Source organism: Sorex fumeus, unplaced genomic scaffold (assembly GCF_029834395.1).
Source record: "Sorex fumeus unplaced genomic scaffold, SorFum_2.1 ptg000063l, whole genome shotgun sequence".
Taxonomy (NCBI): Eukaryota; Metazoa; Chordata; class Mammalia; order Eulipotyphla; family Soricidae; genus Sorex; species Sorex fumeus.
The window spans coordinates 47103017-47123091 of NW_026606120.1; the positions used below are offsets into that span (position 1 = coordinate 47103017).

Sequence of the window (20075 nt, forward strand, 5' to 3'; positions counted from 1 at the left end):
GACACCCCACTGGCACTGGGCCCTCCAGGAGGCTCTGCTCCAGAGAACACCTGTCGGGAGCTGCTCTTTGGCACCACAGGGAAGTTGATTGGGGCTGACACTCCTCCTGGGCTTATCCCTCTTCCAGCTCTTGGAAAACTGCTCTTCTGAGGACCGGGACAGGGACAGGCCTCTCACATGCTCATGTGTCCCCTAGTCTCCTGGAGCTGGTTCTGCTGGGGACATGTCTGGGAGATGGAAATCAGGGTTAGGATGTGAACCTGGAGGTTTGGGACCAGGGCCCAGCGTTACCCCAGAGAGGAAGAGGCAGAAGGCTGCTCCGGGAGGAAAAAAACAAGAGGACCCTGTTTTCCAAACTTTGGGACCCAGATCCCCAGCTTGAAGAGCCATCTGCGGCTGCAGGACTCAAAAGTGAGTCCTGGGACTGGAGCGATAGAACAGCAGGTAGGGCGTTTGCCTTGCACGCGGCCGACCCGGGTTCGATTCCCAGCATCCCATATGGTCCTCCGAGCACCGCCAGGAGTAATTCCTGAGTGCATGAGCCAGGAGTAACCCCTGTGCGATGCCGGGTGTGACCCAAAAAGCCAAAAAAAAAAAAAACCCACCCGTGAATCCTGGGGTTGTAGCTATAGCACAGCAGGTAGGCACTTGGCTTTGCACGCAGCAGACCAGTAGACTGGGTTTGAGTCCAGCCACCAGTTAGGGTTCCCCTCACTTTGCCAAGAGTGATCCCTGAACGCAGTGCCAGGAGTAAGCTTGGGTGTGGTCCCCAAACAAACAAACAAACAAACAGTAAAAGTGAGACCTGATTCTGCTGGGCTGGGCTAGGCTGGGTGGTTCTCTGGGGAGAGGAGAGTTGGGAAGGAAAAGCATCTCTGAGGAGGGCGGGAGGCGGGGCGCGCACGCAGCCACGCGCGCGCACACTGCCGCCCTGCCCGTCAGAGCCTCGGGAGAGGAGCGGCTCCTGGGCTCTTGGCGCTCCCTGCCTCTTCCACGCCCATCGCTGCTGTCAGCGGCTCCAGCAAAGTTGACCTCAAACTTGAACTGAGCGGAAGGCTCGCGGGTTCCCTGAGCTCCGTGGGGGCAGCAGGCGAGGTGCAGCAGCACTGAAGTCAGCTGGCCCGGGAGTGTCCACCTCGCTGCCCCCCAGCCGGCCCTCCACCCCCAGGGGAGAGACCGCTGCCCTCTGTGCTGGGCACTCTTCTGGTCTGGCCCGAGGAATGGTGTGCTGAGGGCCCCTCGGAGCCCCTCATCCCAGCCTGGAGTTGGAGCAGCCCAAGGTCCAGCCCGGCATGGCCGATCCCGGGCAGCCTCAGTTTCCTCCTGAGCAGGAGCCGGCCCCCGCCGTGTCTCCCCTGGACCTACCGGAGATGGAGAAGCTCCTCACGAAGGTGGAGCTCCAGGATGACAAGCCTCTGAAGTTGTCCAAGTCCCTCTCGGGGACGCTGGACCTCGAGAACGGCCATGGGCTGCCCTTCAAGGCGGTCCCCGAGAGCCACCAGGATGCCCCGCTGTCCCGCTCCTTATCCCGCTCACTGTCCCGGGTCAGCTCGCGGCGGGCATCCTCCTTGGCCTCTGCCTCTGATGCTGAGGACAGAGAAGTTCCGAAAGATTACCTCATCCTGGCCATCGCCTCCTGCTTCTGCCCCGTTTGGCCCCTCAATCTCATCCCCCTCATCTTTTCCATCATGGTGAGTGCTGCCCTGGCCTCCAGGGGGCTGGGGGGGGGGGGACTGGCCACTGGGTCCTCTGGCAAGTGAGTGGAGGAAGGAGCTGGTGCGGGGTGGAGGGACTCCTTTGCTGACCCCTGTGCAGTGGGGGAGTAGGGAGCTGGCCAGCCTGGCTCTCTCACCTGGCATCTTGGCCTGCCTGCCTATTTCTCCTCTGGGGGAAACTAAGGGGCTCAATTCTGCACCATGAAATTGGGACCTTGCCTCATAGGGTGTGGGGGGAAGGATGGTCCGGAGAAATCATTCCCGAGTGAGGCTGTGTAATAGCCAAGGTTGCAGCTGGTATGAGGTCCCAGGGCCTGAGTTCTTAGGAGGGGACCCAGCCCCCAGCCCTGTCCCCCAGGGGCCCTCTCAAGACACTCCAGCAGCTTTGCCAGCCCTGGTTTCCAAGAGCAGCCCAGCCTTTCCGAGCAAGGAAAGCCCCCCCCGCCCCCACCCCAGCTCCCTGGGGGCACCGGAGGAGTGAAGAGTTTGCAGGCTGAGCCTCAGAGGGCGTGGGGGTTCTCACTGTAGCTTTCTTGGGCTCGCTGGATGATTTCAGCATCTGTCTTCTGGGCGGGGGTGTTCTGGGTCTCATGGGGCAGAGGGCACTGCTGGCTTGGCCAGGAGGAGTCAGGATGGGGGGTAGCAGGGAGTAGGGCATTGCTCCTCCCCACTCTTGCTCTGGTGGGGCTGGGAGGGTGGGAGAATTGTCTTAGGTCTTCTCAAATCAGGACAGTCATATGGAGCCTCTTCCAGGGAGCCACAAATGGTGTGGATGCGGGCAGGTGACTTCTGAAGCCCAGGAAGGAGAGACAGACAGAGTGACAGGGACAGAGACAGAAGGAGAAGGGAGAGAGAATAGGAGAGGGAAGAAGAGACAGAGAAGAGAGCAGAGAATGAGAAAGAAGAGAGAGGAGAGACACACACACACAAAGAGAGAGAGAGAGAGGAGAGACAGAGACAGAGAGACAGACAGACAGAGACTGAGACTGAGAGAGAGACAAAGACTGGCCGTGATTTTCAGAGTGGGCTGAGAGGCAGCAGGCTGGTGGTGGGCCAGGCTGGTCAGACCAAAGCAGGGAAACTCCATGGCTTCCCTCTGGAGCAACTCAGCAGCTGAGTCATCTGTTAGTGAGTCCCTGGGAACGGTGGTCAACCCAGCTGCCCCAGGCTGTCCAGCTTCCTCCCACCTCTCCATCCTCTCCTGGGGCCCATCCCCCACTAGCTCCCATCCCTGGCCCAGGAAGTCAGGGGATGCCAGGAAGTCCTAGAGTCTGGGGGATTTGGCAGGGGACACAGAGCCAGGGAGGGCCTCGAGGGGTGTCCTTGGGCCTCCCACATGCTCGGGGATACTTGGCTGGGGGCAGAGCCAGCCTCAGGGGTGCCTGCAGTGGCTCTGGGCAGGGCCACCCTCTTGGTTACCAGGAGAGGTCCCAGCAGGAGAGACGGGCTTGGAGGGAAAACTCAGCAGGGCCCCAGGGAAATAGTTGCTAGAAACTGGCTCCTGCAAGCTAGTAGGGCCCAGGCTGCACGGACCTGCTTTGTGGAAGCAACACTAAGCCTCTGACCCGCTTCTTGAGGGTCTTGAGTTGGACTCAACAGTCAGTGGGCCCCGGGCAGGGGAGAGGGTGCTTAAACAGACCCACTCCCAGTTCCCACAAGCCTGCAGGCCCCCAGGGAGAGACTTGTCAACATATGTGCACAACACATGGTCCCCAGTGCCCCTGCTGGACAGAGCCCCGAGGTGTGGCCTCAGGCAAGTCACTCAGCCTTGACCTCTGCAGGATGGCTGTCACCAAATCACCCAGGGCAGAGAGCTACTTGCAGGGGACAGGAGGGCCACCTGGCTATGTGGAGGCATGGCACCTCCTGCAGCCGGAAGTGCTATACCCTATGATGGTCATGGCTCTGAGTGGCTAGCAGGGCGGAGAAACCATGTTGATCTCAATAGGGTTTTTTTGGTTTGTTTGTGTTTTCAGGTTATGCCCAATGGTGTTTTGGGGTCACTCTTGGTGGTGTTCAGTGGACCATGTGATACTGGGGTCAAGCTTGGGCCTCCCACATGCCAAACATACACTCAGCCCAGTGAGCCAACCCAGAATAATTTTTTTAAATACTTTTGCTTGGGGGCCACATCAACGATGCTCAAGGCTTACTAACTGGCTCTGTGCTCAAGGATCACCCCTGGCTAGTGTAGGGGACCATATGGGTTGCGAGGAATCCAGCTCAGGTTTATCACATGCAAGGCAAATGCATAACCTGCTGTACTATTGCTCCAGCCCTGGGTTTTGTTTTTATGTAGACATTACAGATCTTCTAGCTAAATTGTAGGACCCAGTGTGTATTAGTAAACTCACAGAGAAGTATAACCACAACCACAGTCAATTAGGACAGTTCCTGCCCCTTTCCCGCCCCCACCCTTCCCAGGCCCAAGGGAGTGCCCATCTTCTTTTTTTTTTTTCCCAGCCCCTGCAAACATTATTTATTTATTTTACAGTTTATTTATTTTTTATTTTTTTCCTTAAATTTTTATTAGTGAAACACCATGAGGTACAGTTGCAGACTTACAAATTTTTGTGCTTGGGTTTCAGTTATACAATGATCGAGTACCCATCCCTCCACCAGTACCCATTCTCCACCACCACTGATCCCAGTATCTCTCCCACCCCCTATCTCCCCATCCCACCCTCCCTCTGTGGCAGGGCATTCCCTTTTGTTATCTCTCTCCTTTTGAGTGCTGTGGTTTGCAAGAGGCATTGAGTAGCAATCATGTTCGATCTATAATCTAATCTCATCACACATCTCCCATCCTGAGAGGAACCTCCCAACACCCTTTATTTGGTGCTCCCTTCTCTATCTGAGCTGCCTTTTCCCCTAGTGTGTGTGGCTGGCCTCAAAGCCATGGAGTAATCCTCCTGGTACTTATCTTGGCTATTCTTGAGTGTTAGTGTCCTATTTTATTACTTTATGTTCCCCAGATGAATGCAATCTTTCTATGTCTGTCTCTCTCTTTCTGACTCATTTCGCTTAGCATGATACTTTCCATGTAGTGCCACTTGTATATGAATTTCATGACTTCATCTTTTCTAACAGCTGCATAGTACTCCGTTGTGTAGATGTACCAAAGTTTCTTTAACCAGTCATCTGTTCTCAGGCAGAGAGTGCCCATCTTCTTTCTGCCTTTGTGGAATTGACTTTTCCGGATACTTGTCTACATGCTCTGTGCCTGCCATGGAGACTGGCAGGATGCTTTCCCGCCAGACCCGGGCTGTGTGAAAGACAGTATGTGGTTTGGAACCAGAGAGGTACAATTTGGTTTCCACTTTAGTGGATGAATCTGGGTGAGAGCAGGGGCTGAAGGGCCCCTGCTGAACTGGGCATTTGGAAGAAGGGACCATTGTAGTGTGCAGGCAAGAGAGGGGATGTCTAGACTTGGAGCCAGGGCAAAGGGCAGCCAAGCTTGTAGAAACCTTCTAAGAGCTGATAACAGACTGCTCAGCATTCAGGAGACTGCTCACTTGAATGGCAAGTGGCTCGTGGATGGCAAGTGGGGCTGAGCAGGGGAGGAGGCCGGACTCGCCTTGGGGACCCAGACTCTATGCTGAGCCCTGGGGGAGCAGAGGGCTTAAATGGAATCTGTTGGACAGGCAGGAGGAGCTGCCGGGACGCGTGCTCTGAATTAGGCATAGGCAGGACGTCGTGGTTCATAATTTAAAAGGAAAACACCCATTGCATGGTGGGATGTGAGCTAGAGCAGGCAGGGTTAGGGAGAGGGAGACCCCAGAGGAAGAGCTGGAGAAGAGTCCAGGTGGGGATGGTGTGGGCCTGAACTAAGCAGTAGCTTAGGGAGCTTCTGAACTAAGCAGTAGCTTAGCAATAGCTTAGTGCGGTTTGAGCAAATCGATGAACAATGGGAGGACAGTGCTACTGCTCAGCTACCTGTGCGTGTCAGGTATAGTCCTGGTACGCTAGGGCTAGGGGCCCAGGGCTATGGCTGCAAGGGCTGGAGCACTGGCTTTGCATGTGGGAGCCACGAGTTTGATCCTTGGCACTGAATGGTTTGTGAACACTGAAGGGTGTAGCCAAAAAGGGAGTGGGGTGGGGAGGAAGTAAGTAGGGCATCAGAGAGAATTGTGTAGTTGGAGCCATGCTTATTTTTATCTAAAACAATTTTTTTTGGTTCTTGGGCCACACCCAGCTGTGCTCTGGTCTTATTCCTGGCTCTGTGTTCAGGTGATGCTTGGTGGTGGACTATATTTGGTGCAGGGGATGGAACCGGCATCCGCAATGTACCAGCTTAACCCCAAGTATACTATCTCTCTGGCCCAGCGTTTATTTTTATTTTTTATTTTTTTACTTTTTGAGTCACACCTGACAATGCACAGGGGTTACTCCTGGCTCTGCACTCAGGAATCACTCCTGGCAGTGCTTGGCAGACCATATGGGATGCTGGGAATCGAACTTAGGTTGGCTGCATGCAAGGCAAATGCTCTACTTGCTGTGCTATCGCTACAGATCCCCCCTCCAAGTGTTTATTTTAAACTCCTGGTTATTCAACTGAAAATATTGCATCTGGAGCTGGGGAAACTGCTCAAATGGTAGAGTTCTTTCCTGGAATGTGTGAACCCCAAATTTAATCCTAGTACTGCCTGTGGCAGATTCGATATGCCAAAAACAGTAACAAGAAGTCTCACAATGGAGACATTACTGGTGCCGTTCGACAAATCAATGAACAATGGGAGGACAGTGCTACAGTGCTACTGCTCAGCTACCTGTGCATGCCAGGTGTAGTCCTGGTACGCTGCCACCCCCTCTGAACTCCCCGTTCATCTCCCCCAAGAACCTTTTCATATAACCCTGAGACCCCCTTGTCCCCTTGGCCACAACAGCACTGCATCACCAAGCCTGTGTACCAAGCCCCCAGGCTCACATTGCTGGGCTGAGCATCACAGGATGTGGTCCTCCCCCAACTTTGCTGGAGCAACCCCTATACATCTCAGAGAGGCCTCTGGGGCTCCACACCATCTGAAGAGATGGAGAGATGGAAATGGACAGAAGAGTTTTCTAAAGAATATTCCTAGAGGTGGGAGGAAAATTAGAAAACTGCCAGTTACCCGGAACAGAGTGAGTTTGAAGGAGGAGCCAGAGGTAGCAGAGAGATCAGGCTAAGAAGGATGTGTGTGATCTGGACCTGGCTGTTCACAGGCCCTGGGTGGTCCTGGTGGTGGAGAGGTGGAGGCACAGGGTGGGGAGCAAGGTGAGATCCCTGTGGAAGGGCAGAGGAGCTTGCCCAGGAGCTTGGGGCAGAGGCTGAGGGCAGGAGAGGCACATTCTCCTGGGAAACGCAGCTGCTTCCTGCAGTATGGCAGTTCTCTCTGCTGGTGCCGAGAGGCAGGTCTTCTGCTGAGAACTAGGGCCTGCATGGAGAGGGTAGGGAATGGACTAGGGACAGACAGCTCAACTGAGCAGGGGGCCTCGGGGCTAGCCTGCATGATGGGTCTGCATGGCAATGTGGCTTTGGTCCTGGGTGGGACTGGCTCCACCCAAGTCTATAATGACAGAGTGGCCACAACAGCAAGACCAGGGGGCAGAGAGGACTCTGGCAATGAGGGATGGGCGGGTGCATGTAAAGATGGGGGAGAGGGGAGAGGGGAGAGGGCAGTGGAGAGTTCAGTGGAGGAACCACATGGGGGTTGAGAAGGGTGGGATGCAGCTGTGGGAGTGGACCCCTGAAGGGAACTCCTAGGGCCCAGGGAGAAGGGGCCCATGGACGACACTCCCTGTTACACCAGCCGCCTCCTGGGAGCCAGGGGAGCCCAGGTGGGGCACATTCTTGAATGTGCGCATAGAGCCATGTAGTTCACTGCACACTCCGCTCCCCGTTCCCTGGGGAGGGAGGGAATCAGTGGGCTGAGCTGAGACACGCGCACTTCACTCAGCGAGTCTCTTCTTTGCATTTTCCCCGAGGAGACAACGCAGATTTGTGGGCTAGTTGTGTGGTTTGCCCTGATGGTAGAAACTGAGAGACTTACTCCCTGGGCTGGAGCGATAGCACAGTGGGTAGGGCATTTGCCTTGCACGCGAATCACCCGAGTTAATTGCTCAATCCCTCTCAGAGAGCCTGGCAGGCTACCGAGAGTATGCCGCCCGCATGGCAGAGCCTGGCAAGCTCCCTGTCGTGTATTCGATATGCCAAAACCAGTTACAACAAGTCTCACAATGGAGATGTTACTGGTGCCCGCTCTAGCAAATCGATGGACAACGGGAGGACAGAGCTACAGTGCTACAGTGCTCAGTGCTACAGTGCTACTCCCAGGAAACTTGCTACCATCAGCCTGTCTGTCCCACCTGCGGGCCCTGCGTGGCCCCATCAACAGTGGCTCTTGGGTGGCTGGAACATGTGGGATGGGTGGTTCTGAGAATGAAGGACAAAGAGTGGGCTTAGTGTCATGGCACAGGAATCTTTTTTTTGAGATGTGGCAGAGAGTGACCCCATGCAATGCGGGGATCCAACCAGAGCTGCCACATGCAAGGCAAGCACCTTAACCCTTTGCTATCTCTCGGCGCCAGATTTGCTTGTCTTGTCCCACTCCCCACCCCTCCCACCCAGCATCCAGAATTAATTTCTGTCCATGTTCTGAACCATCACTGCACCACCACCAAGTTTCACTCTGGAAAGTGAAACTTCTCTTCAACTGTATCTTGGGGGCCAGAGCAATAATTTAGTGGGTTGGGTGCTTGCACACGGCCAACCAGGGTTCAATCCCTGACGTCTCATATGATCCCCTGAGCCCCATCTGATGCGATTCCTGAGCAAAGAGCCAGGAGTGATTCTTGAGCACTGCCAGGTGTGACCCCTAAACCAAACCAAAACAAAAACCCCTATGTCCATCTACCGTGTTCCAGGATTACATCTGAGGAAAAGCTTTGGGGACATAATTTGAGGCAGCCTCAGGATTTCTTTAGCACAACTAAAGCACAACTAAGCACAAATCAGAAATCCCTGAAACCATTATATGTTTCCCCCACACATCCTATTGGCTTAGTGTTGAAGCTCTGAGCTCAATGGCCTGGGCTGACAGGCAGGGAGCAGGAGGCGTCCTGGCTTAGGGGATGGGTGCAGCCCAGATGCCAGACATCCTTCCTGGGGGCCCTTTATTTAGCTCACGAATCTATAAAGTTGACCATTGCACCAAGTTCCATGGCTAAAAGATGTACTCTTTGGCTTGCTCTTCAAATCCACGTTCTCCCTTGAATACTTGCTTATCTTGTGTATCTGCTGGCATTTTCCACTCTGGAAAGGTCCCTGTTCTCTCTTGAACACTTATTCCTTTCTCTCCCCTAACATCTTTCTAAGTAAATTTTGATAAAAACTATCTTGCTTAAGTCTCTGAGTCTTGGCCGTTGATGGGATTACACGGCACCAGGGGGCCAGGTGGTGGGTGTGACCCCCCGCCTACTGGAATTTGGAGGATCTGGGTGGAGGATGCTCGACTCCAATCCGAGTAGGCTGGGAGATCTCGGCCCCGGAACCCGCGTGGCTTTGTCCCTCTGCCAGTACCTTCATGTGTGTGGAGAGTGGTCTCAGCATGGTGGTGGCTGGTCCTGGAGGTCTTCGGCTGCCGGAGCCCTGGTCGGGGTGGGGAGGAAAGCTCAACCCGCTCCCCTCCAAGGGGCCCCGGCAAGGAACAGCCAGGCGCGGGGGCAGGAGACTGCACTGTTCTCGTCCGGGAGCTGGATTTTATAGTCTCTGAGTCTTGGCCGTTGATGGGATTACACGGCGCCAGGGGGCCAGGTGGTGGGTGTGACCCTTTTTTATGACATTTTATTATCTCATTCCTACTTTGGACAAACTTGCAGGCTATCGAATGTAGCCTGCCCACAGGGCAGAGTCTGGCAAACTCCCCATGGCGTACCAAATATGCCAAATACCAGTAACAATGATGGGTCTCATTCTCCTAAAGAGCCTTGAATATAATCTCAGGGCTAGGATGAAAGAGACGTTACTGGGGCCTGCTCGAGGCAATTGACGAATAACAGGATGATGAATGAATGAATGAATCTTGCTTAACAAACAAAACAAAACAAAACAACAAGACTCCAGGGCCAAGGATGGGGCTCAGTGGTCAAGTGCATGCCCAGTACTCGTGAGACCCAGCCTGGATCCCTGACTTCCCCCAAACAAACAAATACAAAGAAAACTGTCCTTTCATTAATTTTTCTCTCTTCTAATAAATTAATTAATGGAATACTATTTTTTTGGGAGGGGACAGTTCTCAAATTCTGTTCAGGGGCTACTCCTGGTAATTCTTGGCCAATTGAGCTGGTGTTTTTGGCCATGGATGCAGTGTTTCCCAGATCCTCTAGTACTGGGGAACACCAGGGTCACACCAGTGGTGCTTGGGGGTCTCTAGGGTTATACCTGGTGATGCTTGGGGTGCCTGCATGGCATGAATATGGAATGTTTCCATTTCCTGTTCTCCTCTATTTTTTTTTAAGTGGGGGGCCTGGATTAATAGTCCAATAGGTAAGGTGCTTGCCTTTGATGCAGCCAACCCAGGTTCGATCCCTGACATCCTATATGGTCCCTTGAGCTGGCCAAGAGTGATCCCTGAGCACAGAGCCAGGAGGAAACTCTGAGCAATAGCAGGTGTGGCCCCAAAACAAAAAAGAAAGAAGGGGGGAAAAAAGATCAGTCCAGGAAACCGAGGGAGCCCTGAACATTGCCTGTGGGAACATTGCCCAAAGGGACATTCACAGGAAAGACTCCTTGAAGGAAGAGGAGAGGCTGTTAAGGCATCTAGTAGTGAGAGAAGATTCCGGCAGAATCAACATGTGCAAAAGCACCAGGTGTAACAATGCATCTTTTATGGGGTTCCTGTGAGCAAGCTTGTATTTCCAAAACTTCATCTTGATAAAGAGGTTGGATGCAGTCTGGGGAGATTGCTCAGAGCTCTGGGGTGCATGCCTTGAGGCAGGAGGACTGGAGTTTGATCCCTGATACCACACGATCTCTGAGCACCACCGAAGCCTTGGAGACCCACCAAGCTCTGTCCAGCTGAGGTTGCTGAGTGACTCCAGGACTGGCCGCGGGTCCCCTAAGCACTACTCAGAAGCGCCTCCACTGCAAAGTCAGGGAGACTGGATGAAGCAAGGCAGAAGCAGGGCCCAGGAGAGGCTGCCTGGTCTCCAGCTGAGATACCAAGGGGGTGAACCAGGCCAGTGGTTCTGGAGAGGAAGGGACATTGGGACTGGAGCTGGAGAATCTGGGACATTGCTGAGCATGGCTCAGAGATGCAGAGGATCAGGAGTCAGGCCTGACTGTATTTGAAGGCGGAGAGGTCCAGAGGAGGCTGAGGAGAAAAGATGTTAAGATTCTCACCTGCAGAGGGGATTTGTAGGAAACAGCCCTAAAGTGAGGCTTTGCTCCTCACATGCTCTGAGCGGAGTGTGCAGGTGAGACTGGGGTCAAAGGTGAGGACGGAGGCAGTTCGGGCTCCCTGGGGACAGATACCAGGAGGATCCCCCACATTCTCCTTGTGCAACTACCATCATGGATCAGACTAGCTGGGGGAGATAGGAAGAGGAGAGAAAGAGAAAAAGGAGTGGTAGGTTCTAGGATATTCGAGGATCATATATTTAATTAACACGCTAACTGGGCCATTTCTGAAATTTCTGAAAGTGGAAGGAGTCCTACTGGGAATTTCACCAAGACCCACTAAATAGGTTTTCCTCTTGGGACAGGCTCTCTTTCCTCTGCCAGGAGTAATGGTCATGGTGTTTTGCTCTTGTCAGACTCAATGAAGGAAAGGGATTCTTTTTTTTTTTTTTTTTTAGTGAAACACCATGAGGTACAGTTGTAAACTTACAAATTTTTGTGCTTGGGTTTCAGTTATACAATGATCAAGTACCCATCCCTCCACCAGTGCCCATCCTCCACCACCACGGGTCCCAGCATCCCTCCCACCCCCTGTCCCCCATCCCACCCTGCCTCTGTTGCAGGGCATTTCCTTTTGTTCTCTCTTTCTCCTTTTGGGTCCTGTGGTTTTCAAGAGAGGCATTGAGTGGCAATCATGTTTGGTCTATAGTCTACTTTCAGCATGCTTCTAGGAAAGGGATTCTTTTTTTTTAATTAAAAAAATTTTAATAGTGAGACATCATGAGGTACAGTTGCAGACTTACACATTTTTGTGCTTGGGTTTCAATTATACAATGATCAAATACCCATCCCTTCACCAGTGCCCACTTCCCACCACCACGGATCCCAGTATCCCTCCCACCCTCCATCCCCTCCATCCCACCCTGTCTCTGTGGCAGGGCATTCCCCTCTATTCTCTCTCTCCTTTTGGGTGTTGTGGTTTGCAAAAGAAACATTGAGTGGCAATCATGTTTGGTCTATCGTCTACTTTCAGCATGCTTCTCGCATGCTTCTTCCATCCTGGGAGGATAGGAAAGGGATTCTTAACAAAAATATTTTGTTACAAAATATATAGAGCATTAACTTTTGCCAGGGCCAGGCCACGCCCTTCCTTGTATGATCTCATTTAAAATCCCCAGGGAAGCAGGTACTATTATCAGAGGAGGATGGAAGCTCAGGAGTGGCTGAGTCCCACACAGAGCCTCCTGAAGCCAGGTCCACCTTCTCCTTCCCCTCACCCAATGGCATTGGCCCTTTGAAACTCATGGTTTTCAGACCCTTGAATCTTGAGGTCCAGAGGCCTGAACATTAACAGCTTCCAGCCCAGATTCCCAGAGACCTGTTGAGACATGAGTCCCCAAGCACCCACAGTTTGTCGGGCCTCCAGGATTCATATCTGTGCTCAAGTCCAGACTCAGCCTCTCTCCATCTCTCCATTGTCCGGGATCATTGTGACCCCAATCACTTCTGGGTCTTTTCAATCCCCACCTCTGCCCCTATGCTCTTTCTCTCTCTCTCTCTCTCTCTGATTCCTTGGGCCCCACCCCTGTCCACTGCTGTCTCCATTAGTGACATGACCTTCCTGTCTTCTACTCACCCACGGATCACTCCATTGCCCTCATGCTGCAGAGCGTTTCAGCATCACCCCACTCCTCTTGTTGCCTGGAGTTGTCAGACTCCTCACCTTGCCTGACCTCCAGGTGTAATCAGGCACCAAGACCAGTGGCCTCTCCTTACTCGAAACTTTGCTTCTTGGAGGCTCTGTTGCCACTTGTTCCTCGTCAGTCTCACTTGCAGGCCTCTCTCAGCATTCCCCTCCCCTTGGCTGCTCTGTGTGGCTCACGTTCCTACCCTTGCCCCTCTTATGCCATCAAAATTGTCTCCCTGGACACCCTCATGTACTACCCGAGCTTCAGCTGCCATCCCTGTGCTGATGACGCCTGAGCTCTAGACCTCTGCATCTAAATGCATCTTCACAGCACCCAAGAGCCTCCAACACAGAGCATGCCTCTTCTTATCTTGAGGAAGGGACCTTCCACAGGTCCTTCACCCAAACCTGAAACCTAGGAACTGTTCCAAGAATGTTTGTCTACCTTTGATCTGTCACCCTAACTGGGCCATTTCTCATTCAATCATTTGGTCATCATTCAAATTCAGAGAATTTGAATTTCTGAACTCTCTCTCTCTCTCTCTCTCTCTCTCTCTCTCTCTCTCTCTCTCTCTCTCGGGTCACTTGGTTCAGGGGACCATGTGGTTTCAGGCATCAGACTTGGGGCTCCTATGGGCAAATGATGCAACTCAGCCTTTTGAGCTGTCTCCCACCTCTGTGGATTCTCTGTCTTCATAACTTCCCCAACCAAAACTTTTCCCTCAATCTCTTACTTAGTTCAGTGTTTTTCACGCTTCCCCTGATCTGGGAGATCATTCCTAAAATGCAAATCTGATGATGTCCCCACTGAGCATCACCAGTGCCCCCAGGCCAAAGTTCAGATTTCACTCTGTGATGGCCTTGGTCTGCCTTCACCTTCCTCCCCCACTTCTCTCATTGATCCTCTTACCATGCCTGGTGGGTACTTTTAGTTCCAGCTCTGTCATCTGCAAAGTAGGCTGAAAGTTAGCTCTGCTTTGTAAAAGTGATAGAGGAATGAGTTGTTGAAATGAATGGCGAGCCTATGGCATAGTTGCTGGCACAAGGTAAATGTTCAAGGATCCCTAATCTATGATGCCTATTGTTAGGGATGATAATAATTCCAGTGCAGGGGGTGGCATCTTGGTGGGTTTCACAGAGAAGGTGGCACGGTAGAGGATTTGGATATGTGCTTCTGGTAGGGAGTGGCCTGAAGAAATGGCCTGAGCAAAGACATGTGAATGTTGGTGCTCCTGTCCGAATAGCTCAGATCTGCTAGGCCAGGCAGTCAATAAAATCGGGAAAAGCAGAGATTGCCTTGGTTCCTTCTTGGTTCTGCAGCCAGCAGGGAGGAGCCTGGGAAGACACCAGGAATAAGTGGTTGTCTCAGCTTCCATCACCTGACTGAACTCTGACGTCAGCTCCCAGCTTCTCACCTTCTCTCTGAACCTGTGCTCTGCCCAGAGGGGTTGTGGGGAAAACTTTATCCAATCAGACCAGCCCTTGGCCCAGCTTCTCATCGTCATTAACTCCCAGTGCTTCTGTGATAAGGACCACGGTTGAGGGGCTGGAGATATAGCACAGCGGGTAGGGCATTTGCCTTGCACGCGGCCCAACCCAAGTTTGATTCCCAGCATCCCATATGGTCCCCCGAGCATGGCCAGGAGTAATTCCTGAGTGCATGAACCAGGAATAACCCCTGTGCATCACTGGGTATGACCCAAAAAGCAAAATAATAACAATAAGAAGAAGAAGAAAAAAGGACCACGGTTGATTTGAGGTCGGCAGAGCTCTGCCTGGTCTGGCTCTGCCCACTTGCCTGCCTTCCTTTTCTCTTCTCCAGCCACACTGGGCTTGATCCAATCCCACTTTCAGTCAACAACGATTTATTGAATATCTACATATTTGCTCTGCAGCATCTCCCCCAGGACTTTAGCACACGCTGTTCTCTCTGCCTGGAATCCTCAGCTTCCTTTTTGGAAAAACAAAAACACTCCATTTAATTTTTGCTCACTCTTCCTAGCTTAATCCAAATGTCTATTCTCCAGGAAAGAGTCCCCAACTCACCTCTCTTCTCAGAGTTCTCTTGGGATCCGCTGTTTCTTTGCAACACTGCCCACAGTGGTCAGCCTCCGTCACCAGCCTGTAGGCGGGACCATCCCTCACACTGCTGCCGTTGGCAGACATATCTGTGGGGTGAAAGGTTGGGGTAGGGGATAGGACAGAGACCAGATTTGGAAGCTGGGGATGGGAGTGGGGGAGGAAGATTCTTGGAAGCTGCTGTCTGGGCTTCAGGGACAGGTGGCACCTCCAAGTAAGATCAGTGCGAAGAGTTTGAGAGGAGAGTTGGGTGGAATGTGCTCGGAGAGAAACGAACTAGTGGGTGGAAGTGGGTGTCCGAGAGGGAGGTGTGCAAGCTATTGTCAGTGACCAGGGTCGGACGTGTGGACAGAAGAGCCTATGCCAAGGGCATACCTGGGAATCAGGACGCTAAGATGTAGGGCAAGATGAGGGTGACCTCCCATTGTCCCAGGTGAGTGGCCTTGGAACAACCATGCCCAGGGTGCAGGTGGGGAGCTGGTGAGAATTGGGAAACGTGAAGAGGAGGGGTGGGGCTTGAGAGAGGGAAGGCTCACTTCTCAGAACACAGGGCCAGGGTTTAAGAGACTTATCTTGCCTGTAGTTAGTTGACCTGGATTGCATCCCCAGCACCACACGGTCCCTCGTGCACCCCCAAGCACCACACCAGTTATTCTCCTAACAAAGAATAATTGGATCACACTACCAATGCTTGAAGGATGTTTGTCAGGCTGAATGAACTCATGTCAGTATAGATGGCTGTCTGCAGTTGGGAGACTAGAGAGATAGTACTGAGGTGAAGGCATTTGCCTTGCATGTGCCTGCAGCAGCTGTCCTGCTATGCTTCCTGGCACTGGATATGATCTCCTAAGCACTGTCAGGTGTGTTTCCTAAGCCCAGAGTCAGGAGTAAGCCCTGTACAATGCCAGGTGTGGCCCCCCAAACCAAAGCTGTTTGTAGCACTGTAGCACTATCCTCCTGTTGTTCATCGATTTGCTCGAGCAGGCATCAGTAATATCTCCGTTGTGAGACTTGTTGTTACTGTTTTTGGCATATCGAATACGCCATGGGGAGCTTACCAGGCTCTGCCATGCGAGCGGGATACTCCCAGCAGCTTGCTGGGCTCTCCAAGAGGGACAGAGGAATCGAACCCGGGTCAGCCGTGTGCAAGGCAAATGCCCTACCCGCTGTGCTGTCACTCCAAACCAAAGCTATTAAAACAAAAATTCTAAACTGCTGGGCACAAAGTCCAGGCTTGATTTTCCTTCCTGGGGTTGTCATCACCAGCATCATCACCATCATTGTGGAGGTGCTTGATTATATTTTCAGGTCGGACTCTAGAGCCTTAAATAGTTATTGAATGAAATAATGCAACAAGAGGCTGGGAAATAATACAGCAGTGAGAGCACATGCTAGGCTGGGATTAGATTTCCGGCCCCCATACAGTCCCTTGAGCAACACCAGCTGTAGTCCTGGGGATGCAATCCAGGTCAACTACAGGCAAGATAAGTCTCATGGGCACCACCAGATGTGGCCCTGGAAGCCCCAAACACTGCTGGGGTGGCCGAGTAGCCCCCCTCTCCACAGGGTCCAACAGCATCACATCCTCTGGCCTTGCCTTGAGCTGCCAGCCTGATTGGCTGAGAATCACCAGTGGGATCCCCCTGGGGCTCTTACAAACCACCCGGGAACGCCTACATCCAAAGAGAGAAAGGTCAGGAAATAAGTACTTGGGGCCTTGAAAGCAGCTGCCCAGTACTGCCCATTACTCAGCTGCCCATTATTGGTGCCTATGCCCATTCTAGAAGCCCCAGGAGCCTCAGAGAGAAAGCTCATGGAGTGTGGAGAGCATGGGGCAGCCTTGGCCACACCTGGCAGTGACATCTCAACCGTGGTAGGCAAGAGAGTAGGGCCTCAGTCGGCCCTTCCATCACTGTCTGGTAGTTTTTAATCTCCGTAGCTAAATTCCTTCCCACAGCAGGTAGGATGCTTGCCTTGCACACGACAACCTGGGTTTGGTCCCCAGCACCCCAAGTGGTTCCCCTGAGCCCCCACCAAGCATAATCCTTGAGCACAGCTGACCCCAACCCCCACCCCCCAAAATATCATTCCAAAATATTTTATTGTTTTTGATACTGCTTTAAGTGCGATAAATTTCTTTTCAGGCAATTCAGTATTGGGGATGGAGAGATTGTTACAGTGGGTAGGGCGCTTACCTTGCATGCGACTAACACATATTTGATCCCCAGCACCCCATAGGGTCCCCTGAGGCCCCCTCAGGAGTGATCTCTGAGTACAGAGCAGGAGCACTTCTGGGTGTGGCCTGAAAATCAAACAAACAAAAAATTCATTAATGGGGGGACATACCTTTGATTAAGCCATCCCCAGACCCTCTCAGGATCCTATGTGTCCGTACCTTCACACTCCTGATTTCACTGAATTAAACAGGACTAAAAGGGGCCGGGCTGGATTCAAATGGCAGAACACAGGCTTTGCAATACAGGACCCTGGATTGTAGCTGTACCCTGACCCCGTGTGCCTCTAACAAACGAGCTCACTGGAGGGCAGAAGGCTGTGGGCTTCTGAGCCTGGCTCCACATGCACCTCATTCTTCCTGGACAAACCCCAAAAAGCTCCCATCTGCCTTTCTGGGGTGACCCCGGAAATGGACTTGCTTGAATATGGATGTGATGTTCATGGGAGGGAAGATCTTTGAGTCCAGAGGAAAAGCCTCAGGAACAGACTCAGGAGCTCAGGCAGGGGTTGCCAGTAGCCTGACCTTCCTCTCCTGACCTCATTCACCCTCTCAAGCCCTGGATCTTCCTGTGCCACACGCCATGCCATCCTGAGAGGAAGTGCCTCGTCAGCGAGAGTCAGGGGTCTAGGGGTCCCTCCAAGTGGTTTGGGCCACTTGAGTCCTGGCCCCTTCTTTCCAGCACCCCAGAGGGACTGCTGGAAGGTGGGCTGCAGAGGGGGGCTGGGATGTTGTTGGGGCCCTGGGAAGAATGGCCCCCAGCAGTGCCAAAGCCGAATTCCCTGAGCTTGTGTCCCCTCTCTCTGCAGTCACGAGGCAGCGTGCAGCAGGGGGACCTGGACGGGGCCCGGAGACTGGGCCGCCTGGCTCGGCTGCTGAGCATCACCTTCATCGTCATGGGGATCGTCATCATCATCGTGGCGGTGACTGTCAACCTGACAGGTGAGACCCAGCCCCATGGTGTGGAGGAGCCAGTTTGCTTAATGTAGGGCTCAGTGTTCTGGACACTCCAAGCCTGTGGCCCCTGAGAGAGTCAAGGTCCTGGTTCCCGTTTGTTTATTTTGGCCAGACCACACCTGACCATGCTCCCAGGTTCCTCCCAACGTGGTGTTCAGAGGTTGCTCCTGGCTGTGCTGGGGTGGGTGGGGGCACCGGCGGGTTGTGGGTTGAACCCAACGGAGCCCTTTGAGCTCTCAGCAGGCCACCTCTCTTCATGCTTACCTTCCGGCCTTCAGCACCTCTGTAGCTCCGGCCCTCAGCTGGCTCCATCCATTTCCCACAGGCCAGCCAAGGTGGCTGCTGGCAGTGGGAAATTATCAGAAGCACAGAATATCGCTCCTACTCCAGAACCTGCATTTTATTAAGCTTCCCAGCCCTCTCATTAATGGCATCTAGAAGAGGCTCAAAGGGCTGCGTTGCACACCTGCATGCAGAGGCCCTGATTTCAATCCTACGAACTGCATGGTCCCCATAACATCACCAGCAAAGTTGGGCCCAAACAGCACCACATTGCTAGACCCAAACATTGAGTTATATATCACAGAACCCATAAAGTCAAGCCAAGTATTGTGGGAACAGTCCCTGGGGCCCCTTGAACACTGCTGGGGCTGGGAGTTCCTTCCAAAAGAAAAAAGGAGAAAAATAGTTTGGGAGGTGCTGGTTTAAAATTTTTTATTTGGTGGGGGTCAGTCCTTATTCTGAGCTCAGGAATCACGCCTGGTGGGGGATCCAGGGACCATATATGGTGTTGAGGATTGAACATAGGTTGGGTGCTTGCAAGACAAGTGCTTTACCCACTGTACTATCCAGTCCTGGTCTAGAATTTGGAGTGTTCACTTGAAAGGGAAAAGCCTGGGTGTCCACTGCGAGTCAGGGGCAATGTTGGCTGTGGACGGACGGGAAGGGTAGGGTTCCACTTATATAGGTTTGTCATCATTATACACAGGTTCAAAATGCAAGTGCTTCCCCTTCTATTACCTCCTTTGTTTACTGCTGCCTGGTGTTGCGGCTGCCACTGAACACAAACCAGCAAACAGAGTTGTTGAGCGGAAACTAAACAGTTCAAGACTAGGAGCTGGAACTATAGTGCAGCGGGGGGGGGGGGGGGGGGGGGGCGGGGGGAGGGGGGGATTGGGCACTTGCCTACCACTGATGCAGGTTTAATCCCCAGCATCCCATGTTGCTCCTTGAGCACCACCGGGTGCAGAGTCCAGAGCCTGGAGTAACCCCTGAGCATTGCTGGATGTGGCCCCAAACCCAAAAAAAGAAAAGAAATGAACAATTCAAGAATGAGTGGTTTTTATATCTGGGGTATCATGCCCTGCTCCGAGCCAGCCCCCCAGTCCTCATGAGGTTCCACCCCACCAAGAGTTCCAAATACATCACTCCTGAACCCCCTTGGAAACCCAAACCCCAGAACTTGAAGCAGGGGGGTAGGAAACCAGGCTCTAAGCTCTGTTCTACCGCAACTGTTCTTTTCTTCACAGTTCACAAGAAATAAAAGTAACCCAGGCCCTGTGCTCGCCGAGGCAAGCCCTGGCCGGTTGGTGAGCTCCAGGCCCACATTCCCCATGTACCATGGAGGACAGAGCGGTGACGGCCCGCCTGCCAGCTCCCAAAGCACAAACTCAGAGGGAGACCCTCAAGTCACCCCGCTGTGAGCCCACGTCAGATGGAAAAGGCTGGAGGAAGAAATTAAAGGAGGAAGAATGGACGGATGGGAGCAAGGAGAGAAATAAAATTCACCGTGAACTCAGTGAATCAGGGGGGGGTCTTAGCTCATGGGTGTATCCTGACATTTTCACCCCAGTGCTCTGGCTTCTTCCCCATCCCCCCACCCCCACCGCGGCCCCAGTCTTGGGACCCATCAAGCAGCAATACTGCCAGAGTGGGAAGAGTCAGCCCCATGCTGCCACCCTCCCTGTGTGTCCAACGGCCAGGAGCAGAGTTGTGGGACTCTCTTTTGTATTTTTCTCAAGGAGGGGA

At 52.9% G+C, this 20075-nt stretch overlaps 1 protein-coding gene across 1 annotated transcript; it reads left to right on the plus strand.

The window, feature by feature from the left end:
* The first annotated feature begins 973 nt into the window (after window positions 1-973).
* On the plus strand, window positions 974-19590 carry TRARG1 (trafficking regulator of GLUT4 (SLC2A4) 1). Its single transcript, XM_056126506.1, has 3 exons — window positions 974-1691; window positions 17900-18032; window positions 19577-19590. The coding sequence occupies exons 1-3, from the start codon at window positions 1293-1295 to the stop codon at window positions 19588-19590; spliced, it is 546 nt and encodes a 181-aa protein (XP_055982481.1). The 5' UTR covers window positions 974-1292.
* The last annotated feature ends 485 nt before the right edge of the window (window positions 19591-20075 follow it).

Coding starts and splice junctions, on each gene's coding strand:
- TRARG1 (XM_056126506.1), top strand. CDS start 1,293: ATGGCCGATCCCGGGCAGCCTCAGTTTCCTCCTGAGCAGGAGCCGGCC. Junction 1,692..17,899: donor CCCTCATCTTTTCCATCATG/GTGAGTGCTGCC, acceptor CTCTCTCTGCAG/TCACGAGGCAGCGTGCAGCA.